The sequence below is a fragment of the Notothenia rossii genome (genome assembly GCF_949606895.1).
Source record: "Notothenia rossii genome assembly, chromosome: 7".
Classification (NCBI taxonomy): Eukaryota; Metazoa; Chordata; class Actinopteri; order Perciformes; family Nototheniidae; genus Notothenia; species Notothenia rossii.
In genome coordinates, this window is record NC_136905.1 from 60,621,689 (window position 1) to 60,634,481 (window position 12,793).

A 12,793-nucleotide genomic window follows, 5' to 3' on the forward strand; every position below is an offset into this window, starting at 1 on the left:
ATCATCTTTAACCAACTTTCACTATACCTTAGTATTAACAACATTCTCACACCCCTTCAATCTGGTTTTAGATCAAATCATTCTACAGCTACTGCCCTACTTAAATTCACAAATGATGTGTTCTCTGCAGCTGATAGAGGGGAGTTAACTGGTGCCATCTTTATTGATCTTACCAAAGCTTTTGATGTTGTTGATCGCTATTTACTACTTGATAAATTATATGCTATTGGACTTTCTAGAAGTGCATTACTTTGGTTTAGCTCATATTTACATAATCGAAAACAGTGTGTTATTTTGAATGGGAAAAGTTCTGATCTCCTTATACAGCATAGTGGAGTACCTCAGGGCTCTACACTTGGACCACTACTTTTCACCATTTATATAAACAATTTGCCCTCCATTTTTCAAAACTGTAATGTTCATCTATATGCAGATGATACCGTTATTTACACATCAAAACCAAATCTCTCTCAAATTCAAGTTTCACTCCAGTCAGATTTCACCCTCCTGCAAGACTGGCTATTCCAGAACAAGTTACTTTTGAACAAAACTAAATCCTTCTCTATGATCTTTGGTACCCGACACAAACTCAAATCTTTGACTGGCTCATGTGATATTTCTTGCAATGATGGTACAATTCTGCATAGAGTTGACAGTTTTAAATATTTAGGGGTATGGCTTGACTCTAACCTTTCATTCAAACCTCATATTGATCATATACTGCATAAAGTAAACTTTGGTCTCGGTACTCTTTACCGCTCTCGGCACTGTTTTACCTTAAAAGTTAGGAAAAAACTTGCTACCCAACTGCTATTTCCCTTATTAGACTATTGTGATGTTGTTTATCTCAATGCTCCGAAATCTGTTCTAGCCCCGCTAAACATTGCTTACAATAGAATGTGTAGATTTATTCTCGGTTGTGATTTCCATACACACCACTGTGCACTGTACCTAAACCTCAATCTCCCTTCTCCTGATTTGAGAAGACATTTGCACTGGCTTGAGTTCATTTATAAAAGTTTCAACTTTAATTATCCCCCATATTTGAAACAGTATCTCTTTCGTTTTACATCAACCCACCAAGTTAGACATACCTCTCAGCTCTTCTTCACCGTTCCTCTAGTTAAAAAGGACATTGGCAAAAGAGCCTTCAAATTTAAAGCTCCTGCTGATTGGAATAACTTACCTGCTACCATCAGATCTCTCCCTACTCTGACTTTGTTCAAGCGTGCATTGTCGTCTCACCTCAAGGTTGAATGTTTTTGTATGACCTGAAGTACTTTATTTATTGTTTAAGGGTTGTTGAGGCTCCATCTTATTTCACCATCTCCTCATGAGATGACCCACCTATTGCCCATTTCTAAGTCTTTATTTCTAAGTCTTTATTGTTATGATTTTGTATATATAGTACAGCTACTCTACTTTACTCTACCCAATGATATGCATTCAATGTAACCGCCTATAATGTATTACCATGTGCTGTATGCTTAGGCTGAATGTTTGTAATTTCTTGGTTATTTCTTCCGATGTATGTGTGTGAATGTTGTTTGTATGTTGTACTTGTTTGTTATTTGTTTTCTTGGGACCCCCTTGAAAACGAGGTGATTCACCTCAAGGGGTTTATCCTAATAAAGAAATTTGAATATATAATGGCAACAAAACCACCACAAAGATTAGGCTGATAGAATGTCATTAATTTTGACAAATGTCATAGTTTTAAATCCAATAGCTCCATATGGACGTGGTAAGCCAACTGAACTTCAGACATGGCCTTGCCTCGAGAGATATGGTAAATTGCGATATGGACAGACCAGGGTTACATGTTACCGCAAGGTTTCCTAAAATATAAACGACCAAAGACTGACTGCACCCTTTGTATGCTTAAGACCACACGCTGCCACCTAAGAGTATGTGTAAGGTAGTAAATAGGTGTCCATAGTAAGGTTCTAATGGTTCACCAACATTTCGGTTCGGTACGTACCTCGGTTTTTAGGTCACGGTTCGGTACGTTTTCGGTTCAGCAGAAAAAATCCTCACAAAACATAAAATATATATATATATTTTTTTATTATTATTAAACTGTGAATAATGTATTCACTCAAATAAATACAAAATATAATAAAATAAACATTAAGGTGCAGCATTTAGATGAACTGAAATAATCTGTATTTGAACTTTACTGTAGGCTACTAGTACTCACAAAACATAAACTATTAGTTTTGGGTTTTTAATTATTATTCAACTGTGAATATTCACTCAAATAAATACAAAATATAATACAATAAACATTAAGGTGCAGCATTTCGGTGCCTCTCGTCCAATGAAATGACTTGCTCGCTCTGACGCGTTGAACCCAATGTGAGCAAATTACTCTGAATGCTGCGACGCAGCACCTGAGATTACTTCCAAGAAGTTGTTCACGTTCTCAATTTTTGACGTTTAACGTTATATTCGTTCGGTACACATGTATACCGAACCAAAGGGCCCTTACCGAATAATTTCGGTACGTGTACCGTTAAACCCCTAGTACATAGAAGTGAAAATGTATTGTTAGAAGGAACCACCAGTTGGTGGTCCATCTTCAGGTTTTGCTGCTCCCAGTGGAAGTACAAAAACAAACTTTGTCAAGTTAACCTTAAAAGTTTCCTACTGCAGATTGTGATAGACACCACTTCAATTTGTAGAAACAGACAGGAGTACCAGCTGATGGAGGAAGCAACCAAATGTATAGCCACCCACATCTTTTTTAAACATTTTCGATAATTGATGCTGTTGTGTGAAAGCCTTTTCTTAAAGTTGTACATCAGTCTATTATTTCTTGAAAGCCACCAGACTCTTTAATTTTACCCCACAGAACACATAAGTTGCTGGTTTACTGCAGTTTTGATCAGTTAGTCCTTCAAAACATCAGAACTAAGAAGAGCAGTACAGTCCTTTTTGTTTTATTCCGGTCAAGGAAGTCTATTGGCTTTTGTCAAAGCCTAGATAAAGGCTGTCTATTGACAAGTCAAAACAGTTAAAATATTCTAAATATAGCGCTCTTAAACACATATTGATTGTGAGTGGCTAAAATATGTTTTGCTGATGCCCCCATCAGCAGTACATCGCTTGGCTTCAATACACTAATACACGGTTACATAAGAACGTCATACAACCCGAAAATCTAAACTAATCCTTTGAAGTGTTACACCGTATTCATGAAAGTGTTGGACTCAAAACATTAGCAGGCCTTTTTGAAACACCCTGATTTGAATCTTCAATGCCATAATTTTCTCCAAAACCATGGTATTAAAAATAAATTCAGTTATAAAGGTTTTTCAGAAAAACACATTTGGACAATGACTTAAATGGGGTGTTGGATAGGTCAGACAAACGGAAAGTTAGGGACAAAAGAACAGACGACTTGAACAAACCCAACAATCACGTGTTCTCAAGACAAAAAAAGATCAGTTTATTTTTTCTAATTTATTAGAGCAGTTAAAGGGTGTGGTTGCTGTATTTTTTAGAGGTTTGCAGATGGTGATAAAGCAATGACAATAATGCATGAAATTTGAGGGTGACATTTAAACTACATTGTGTTATGGTCACAGGTACACAGAAATATTCCTAGTGCAAAGGATCTTTTATTTGCTTTTGTCGTATCCTTCCTTAAAGTGTCAAATGTAGTATCCTAAACTTTTGCAGATCCTTTTTGATTAGTTACAGATATAAAAGTCAAAGCATGAAATTCATATTTTCTATTACACCAAGGTTCAAGCTTTTACAATGTTGAGCAATACCAATTAACCCAAATTTCGACCATTAGAATGAGGGTACACAAATGACACGTTCGGAAAAGAGGATTATGTATTAATGTTCATTGTGTACATAATTGCTCCGCTTGGCAGAATGTCAATGCTCTTCTCAATTCCAACAGACAAAATCTGGAATTGCTTTGCTGTACAATGAGGAGACCAACAATACCTATGATGTCTGCCTGAAATTGACCAAAGAGGCGTTAACCATACAGAAGCTGGACGTGGTTTGCACAAATGGAAGTGAATCCCAAGTAAATGTAAGTGCGCCCCAGGGCTCAAGTAATGCATTGTAATTCATGCCGCATAACTCCAGAATACTGTTTCAATAAATGTTCACAATATCCTATTGCCAATAAGAAACTCCCACTTTCTAAAGCACAGAACTGTTTTACTGCGAAGACAGGCGGCTGGCGGTCTGGGCTTAAGCATCAAAGTAAGTAAAAGTTCCATTATGGAGAGATTAAACTGGAAATGAAAAAGGGCTTTTGGTTGTAGAAAGCATTTTTTGCAGCAAATCTCACCTCTGAAACGCAACAACTCTTCTTTCTTTCGTGCTTTTCAGGGGGGTGCAGAGCACAACGTCCCTGTGGTTATTTCAAAGATTTTTAAAGATCAAGTAGGTAAGAATCATTTAACTTCCTATTGCAATGTGGATTAGAAAATGTTTTTTTTAATGCAGGGGTACATTTATCAAAATTAATGAAACAGCCACTGGATATTTTACAGGTGTGATTTAAATTCAGAATTATGTTTTAAACCTTTCTAAAGATTAATTATTTATTGTAAAAGTTAGGGGTGTGGAAATATTGGTACACTGTAGTTAGTATTGCGGCAATATATATATTGTGAAACGGTATGGATTGTCAAAACTTCTGTGAATTATCTTTGAAATACTGTCAGTTTACATTTGATTATTGACTTGAACTGTTAACCTAAAGAATCCTAAACATTTATATTATTGTTCTATTAAGATGTTTATTTGTTTGCTTGGATTCAAGATGTAAAACAGTTGTTTACATTTCAGAAGGAGAGGAATTGTTAAAAAAAGAATCACAATATTTATTTTTTATTATTTAAAGAAAGTTAAATGATGATTTTGGTAGCAACTCATGTCTGAGTTATAAGTTCACTTTAGTGAGCGTTATTAAAATGTTACTCCCCGCAGCGATGATACTTGTAAGGTTATTTTCTAAGACGTTGGAATACTCCCTCCAGATCTACAGAAGACATTATGCAACAGCTCATCACAAGTAGATGTATTCTCCATTTGTAAAATCTGTGCCAGGTTATACAACCTTCCTATGGAGCTGGAGTCTGATTAGCCTAGCTTAGCATAAAGACTGGAAACTTGGGATATGGTTTGCATGGCTTTTAAAATATGCCATATAAAACTCTGTTTAACCCACAAACCATACATATAAAAAATGTAAAGCTTATTGACATCAGGAAGCTGTAAAAAGTCACTGCCCGCAGCAGTTGTTCATCAATAAATAGCTCCAGCACGTAACTCGTCTTGACTAGGGATGGGTATCGTTAGGATTTTATCGATACCGGTACCGGTACTGCTTATCGGTATCGGTATTTTTCGATACTCTTATCGATACTTTTCAATAATTTGGTGCTCAAAATTATAGACATGAATACAAGATGTGAAGATTAAACATTAACTTCTAAGAAGCAGACAAATATAAATAAAATAACTTAAAGGGGCCTGGCTTGCCCTATCATGCTTTTTGGGGTTTTCCCTCAGACAGAGGATGAAAAGAGGCATTTGTTTTTACATTTTTTTTTAACATTTGTAAATCAGTTACATTTTCATCCAGACATTTCAAACTGACAACCTGGCTTGACAAGAGATCCTTAAAACATTGTCCTACAGTGACATCATGCAAAACTGTGATATGAAGAAATTGGTAAAAAGGCTAAGATGGCAAAAAGATAAAGTATGTATATTATTCTGGACTGTACTTGTAAATCATCAGAAAATAAATGATGTGCTGAACTGAAACACGTCAAAATGTGTCTGAAGGTTTGAACATAGAACAACGTATTTGAGCTTAAAATATGTCAATTCCTAGTAAACGACCAACAATTGCTGAACAATACATTGAAACGTTGACCTTTTAACAACATTTAAATGCAGTTTTCCAATTCACAATGACATCTGTAAGTTTAACTGTTTAGTTTATAAAGCATTCAATGGAAGGCCACATTATTATAGGTGTAGGAGCTCAAATTAATACACTGTCAGTCAGGGCCGGCCCTAGACTTTTGGGGGCCCTAAGCAAGCTTTGGCTTGGGGGCCCCCTCACTCTAGCGCGTTCTCACTACACACAACACGGAACCAACTTTTGTCTTATGATGTTAGCATAAGCACACATATTGTATAAATAAGCATGTAAACACCGTGGACCTAACATCGTCTAAGGGGGTCCTCACCTCCTCTAGGGGGGTCCGGGGGCATGCTCCCCCGGGAAGATTTTTTTTTAAATATTGAATTTAAAAGCATCAATCTGGTGTACTTTGAGAGAAACATTAAGAGATCTATGGATACATATCTCAACACCCATATGAAACAGAACTGTAAACAGATTTTTCTTTATGGATATCTTACAAATCATTTAAACTGTATTCTTGTTTTGTCATATAGTATTTCATAACTCTTTTTCATTTATTCTCTCTGGCTGTCCATCATATAATGTTCACATAGAAACTAGCTGTCAATAGGAATATCATTCAGAAGAATTATAATTTCTTGCAAAAATCTGTCACAAAAAGAGGTTGCACATTTAAATTCAGGTGTTGTTATGGCAACGTCAGTGGCCAAACAGCCACATTTACTGCTGCAAATACATTCAAACATGCTGTTGACATGTAAAGCAGTGGCAACTATGCCACCATCTCAGCTGACTTTTTCTCAGAAATACTGTCACATAACATCCATATATTTCAGTGCTAGGTTGATGCTTAGCTAAGCTAACTGTGAAACACTTTAACTGACAGGACTCCGGATCAAATGTGTACTGTAAGGTAGCTTCTAGCTTCATGTCGAACAGTAAGTCAACATTTCCCAGAGAGCTTTCTTTGAAATCACCAGGTAACGCTAAAAAACATTACATTTAGATTATATGAAAAAGTGTTTATTTGATATATCTGGCTAGCTATAGCTACTTGCTAACGGTTTAGCTTACCCCCGCGATTCAAAGTAACGTCAACGTAGCTGTAATTTATGCTTTGCTTACATGTTCGCATAACTTGGAAGTTTACTGACATTTACATACCTTGTTTACCTGGCTCAAGTGGTGGCTCTGGGGTTGTTGTGTGAGCCACCACTTGAGAATTGTCGTATTTTTTAAGAAAATGTTTTCTTATGTCCATCTTCAAAAACTCTGAGTCCGACTGACAGTTTATTTTAAACATTGTCACAGCTCACATGATAGGTACCTGTCAGCCAATAAGACAGATGTTTATTTCGATTCAACTCTCTGGTTGGTCTGGTGTCTTGCCTCTGTCGCATTCACTGAACAAGGGAAATTACAATCCTGCCGTCCTCTCTTGTGTCATGATGAGGTTCAGGTAAAGCACGGTTAATGTATTATATTATTGACTCAATAATATAATACATTACTTTGAGAGTAGGCAATCTAGGCATATTAACACAATTAATTAAACATACTTATCAAGGCGACGGTGTACTGAGATTTATTATTTATTTATTTTTGTTGCTAGGGGGCCCCTTAGTGGCTGCGGGGCCCTAAGCGGCCGCTTATGTCGCTTAATGGGTCGGGCCGGCTCTGCTGTCAGTGTTAATAAACTAAAAAAAGACAAGGCGATGTGCCTGCAAGACTGCACTCAGGTAAACAAAACATATTGCCCGTGCGCAGCAGCTAACCTGCCTGCGAGCCTTCGCTCAGGTCACATTTACACACGGCGCGGCTGAAGCCCGCTTGCACTGTTGGCACTAGCAGTGTCGCTTGCAGCCACATTGTTTAGGCTGTCAAATACGCTGCACCGTGTTAGATTCAATGAGTGTCTCGTTTGCAAATGCTTAATTAAGTTGCTTGTGTTAGCCCCTTTACAAGCAACTAATTTAGTACATAGATTGCACTATCGCCACTACATTTTTTAAAGTGCATCCAGACCTTCGATCACTTCGCTCTGTCCGCCATGCCAGTCTCACAACAATAATAAGAGCGCTGTTGAGAGAGATGAGGAGTGGCATTTACAGTGGCCAATCAGAGGGGTCTCAAACCGGCAGTGGCGAACCGTGTCTATCACAACTGGACCTTCTGTAGACACACACACACACACACACACACACACACACACACACACACACACACACACACACACACACACACACACACACACACACACACACACACACACACACACACACACACACACACCCCCGCCGCCGCCCCCCCAGCATGAAAAATAACAATACAAAGTAGCTAGAGTAGCGAACTGTCTTCTTGCACACATCACAGTTCGCTAAGTTTGAATTGCCAGTTGTGAAATTGCTCCACACAACGCTCCTCTTTCTCTCAGCCATCATGCGCGTGTGTGTGTTGCACTCGCGAGTCGCTGGCTGCTGCTGTCCTGCCCTGCTGGTTGCTGTCAGTCAGCTTGATAATCGGCATTCAGGCAGGGAGCGCGCTGCGCGTGCGCGAGCCTCCAGGAGAGGACAGCAGTGGAGAGAGAAGAAAAGAGCAGATACTTGTGTTCGTCTGCACATAGTTTTTTTTGAAGAAATTGACGAGTAGAGGAGACGGGGGGTGAAGTATAAAAGTATCGATCCTATTGGCTCTAGTATCGATATTTTGAAACGTAACGTAATATCGGAAGTATCGATATTTTGGGATCGATCCGCCCACCCCTATTACTCACAACAATTCCGCAACAACTTCATCTTCACCTGTTGCACTTGTCATTTCAACGTTAAAAGCAATAAAACGGCATGAATTGCTTCGTCGCATTCATCTGATCCTCTGTCTCGAGCCAGTTAACTAGCGGGCCTTCTAGAGTACCCTGGAACCGAGGGAAACTCTGAAAGAATACGCCCATTGGCTACAAATCAATATATGATTGGTTGATCAAACTGTCAGTCCAAACGTATGCTCTCATTCAGTGCAACGGCCGGAGCATTCTATCAAGGATATAGAATACCTTGGTTGAAGGATATTCTACCCAGAGACCCAGAACAAGATCTGATTGGTTGCTTTCTTTTCTAACACAAAACAACTGAAATGCGTAGTGCATGGTCCGAGAAGGACAAACAAATCAACGTAACACTGTAATATTACAGATCAACAACACAGATACGATTCTCATTTATTCATTTTTTATAAAACGCTTCGCTTTTAGCTGTGATATAATGAGCATATACCACGGCCTGTCGTGAGCTATTGCTTAAATATATATATACACATACATAACTAAACCTAACATATCTGTCGAGTCACAACATTGGCCCACATCCCTCTTAATACTGATTGGATACGAGGGAATCGTGTCTTCCTATCACCGGGACCCTTTTAACAGAACCTTCTAAATCTTTTCGCAACAGAGTTATCATTGTATTCCCCCCGCCCAGCTGCAAATGAGTGTATATCATGATTAGTTTCAGATTTCATGCTGTCCTGTGTTCTTTTCTGAGCTGTAGCCAGAGATTAGTTAAACACACTTACTGATTGCTATTTCCTCCACATTACCATGTATGAAATGAGCAGTTATTGTCTCTCTTTCGACTCCACTTTTAGCGATAAAATTACTAACAAAGCACTTATATATTAATAAAGGGCTGGCTTATCTAAAGCCAGTTGAGTAACACTTGAAATGTTTGGCTCTATGAAACCTGATGTACTTATATGATTCTGTTTTCTTCAAGGTTGTATCTTCCTGGTCTAATGCACGTATTGTAAGTTGCTTTGGATAAAAGCGTCAGCTAAATGCAATGTAATGTTTTCATTAACTTCTCTGCAGCCGATCAGACGGGGAAGCTGTTCGTCGGGGACGCTGTGTTGCAGGTTGGTACAGGCTTATTCCATTGAAGGTCGATTCGGGTCACTGCCAAGAGTGTCACATTTTAGATTCAACCCGCTTATGTTTTGACAGTTATTTCATTTCGAAAATTAAAAGAGAATATTTTGAACTTTGAACTGCCTGATTTTAATCAAATGACTATTTAATTGTCTGAGTCAATTAAAAATATATATCAAATGTCAAATATATATTTTTTTTAATCAATTCAATTTCTCAAACGAACACCCCATTGTCAGTTTCCGTCATAGAATAATCATAAGGTCACGAATGCATAATAGTTTCTGTTCATCAGAATTATCATGGAAACCCAAAAGTTGAGATATTAATTGAATCTTTTGAAAGTTAATTTGAATCTGTCTGGCAGGTTTATTGAGTGTGCTGTTTATCCTGAATATCAAGATGATTCATTGGACAGCCAGGCAAGATTACCTACGATTGCTAGTGCTCTTTCCTTTGGATCAACACCGTTTCATATTTATTTGCAATGATATTGAATTTTCACACAGCAGAATATTGCATCTATTTGCATACTAAAAGCCATAGGATGGGTTTAAAAAGCCCTATGATCTAATATGAAATCAATCTAGAAATCAATCTAGATCCCTCCGCTTCGCGTCGGGCTCCTGATCAGCATGTCGGTGTTCTTTTCCCCATAATGACCGCGTCGCAGCACATTATCCCTTACGTAGCTGCTATAGCCCTCAGCCATGGAAGATTGTGAGACAATAGGCCTTTACATAATAATTATCTCAGATGTGGTCATCTTGCGAGTTTGTTATTTTTTACTTGATGGTCATTTTAAGACCTTTTGTGGTAAAACAATTCTCTTTCGGGTCATTTTGGCTATCGTAGTTGTTTTGCATATATTGATGGTCCCTTTGCGTCCCTTTGAAGATTTATATTTCTCCTTGTGGTAGTTATGATCTCAATGTCGTCGTTTTAAAACGCTTCATGATTATTGTTTTATCTCTGTGATTGTATGGTTACTCTTTGAGACGCTTTTGGGTTATTTTGTATCTCTTTGTGATGGTTTGGTATTTATTTTGGTAGTTTTCCTCTCCCTGTGGTGGTTTTGCATCTTTTTTTGGTTTGATTTAGAAAATGTTCTGCTTATTTTGTACTTCTGTGATTGTTTTCCTTCTATTTGTAGTTTTTCTTCCCTTGTGGTTGTTTTGCCTTTGTTTTTTTCTCTTTGTCATATTTAATCTATTTTCTTTCTCTATTTGGTCCTTTTGTTTATTATGCGGTAGTTCTAAAAAATGCTTTGGTTATATTGTATCTCTCTGGAATAGTTTGAATTGTATTCTGGTTATTTTGTGTTGCTTTGTGGCAAGTAATTTGTTGTTGAGATTTCGCATATCATAGTTGTTTTTTTAATCTTTTGTTGGTCGTTTTCCACCTTTGGTAGTCATTTTAGGTTGTGGTTACTTTGTATCTGTGAATGTTTTGTTTCTCGTTTTGCATCCATTGTGATCGTTTTTATTCTTTTGAGCTCTTTTTTGTTCTCTTTTTGGTCATCTTTCATCTCCATAAAGCCCTTTTTTTTCTAACTTTCTGGTTATATTGTATCTCTTTGCGATTTTTTGTTATTTTCTTTGTCGTTGTTGTTTGTTGCCTTGTGGTTGTGTGTTTCTCTGTGTGCATTTATTTAAGCATCTCATATTTTTTGTAATCTTTTGATGGTCGTTTAGCATCTCCTTGTTGTCGTTTTGCATCTTGTTGTCGTCATTCTAAGACACTGTCGTTGTTTTTTGTATCTTTCGTTTCATATTTTCTTTGTCGTCCTTTTTTCATCTCATTGTAGTTGTTTGGCATCTCTTTGTGGTTGTTTTGCATGTCTTTTTGTGACTTTGCAGTTCTTTGTGATCATTTTTGTTTTTCCTTTTTCTTTGTTTTTGTCATGTGCCTCTTGGTGTTGGGAACTGATTTTAATTTATTTTAAACATACAGTAGTGCAATTGTGAAAGACCGACAAACAATCCTTCTGCTGAGAATGAGGTAGCATTTCGCCCACTGGCAACTTTGACCATTTTCCGAGTAACCGTTTACCGAGTAGGAGCACTGAACATACTTTCCCAAAAGTGCTACAGGTGTGTACAATAACAATTCAGTACGAATACACAAACAGTTACAGCCCTACTGTCCACCTATGTATCACCTGCTGACTCTTGTAATCTGGGTACCAAGGGTTGTCAATTAGCAAATAGGCAAGTAGGTTTGATTAAAAAAATACACACTTTCTACCCTGTATAATTACTAATGTGCTTTTCCACTTTTTCTGTCTGTTTCTTTAGGTCAACGGTATAAATGTCAAGCCTTGTACCCATGAAGAAGTTGTGAGTATATTTGCGATTAACTGTTGTATAATATTTCCATCCATCCTTCCATTGCTTTTCCATCTTTCTCCCAGGTTTAACACCAAATCCCAGTGGCTCTCAATAAATCTTCTCCCTTTGTTAAATAATTCCTTTATTCTCTGCAACTATCCCCACACACAAGCACACACTCATCCCATGTCTGTCGTCCCTGTCTCCTTGTGCAGCCCCAAACAGCTGTTCACTCTACTTACCTCCCGAGCGTAAAAATGCATAATGAGCAGTCTCTCTTCAGAACAAAATCCAGAGCTTTTAATGGCAGGCTGTCACACTTTGCAGCACTGACAAATGTTCAGGCAAAAGCCAAGCTAAAGTGAGGGATTTGATAGCAGACATGCATTTAGTGGAGTGTAGACGTGGCCTTGCGTTTTTCATGTGACAGTCAAGTGTCTTATTTACCGTTTTATTTTCTCTTTTTTTCTAAGATAAGATGGACTTTTATTAATCCCTCGTGGGGAAATTGTTTCTCTGCATTTGACCCATCCTAGTGTTAGAAGCAGTGTGCTGCCATTTTGAACGGTGCCCGGGGAGCAGTGTAGGGAACGGTGCCTTGCTCAGGGACACCTCGGTAGCACT

General features: G+C 37.9%; 1 protein-coding gene across 1 annotated transcript in view; it reads left to right on the top strand.

Moving 5' to 3' along the window:
• The window catches only part of sntg2 (syntrophin, gamma 2), a 189,297-nt gene that overhangs the window by 72,469 nt on the left and 104,035 nt on the right, over positions 1 to 12,793 (top strand). The window contains 5 exon segments of the mRNA XM_079641150.1: positions 3,917 to 4,054; positions 4,174 to 4,230; positions 4,360 to 4,417; positions 9,783 to 9,826; positions 12,137 to 12,178. Of these exon segments, the coding sequence (XP_079497276.1) occupies positions 3,917 to 4,054; positions 4,174 to 4,230; positions 4,360 to 4,417; positions 9,783 to 9,826; positions 12,137 to 12,178 (339 nt within the window).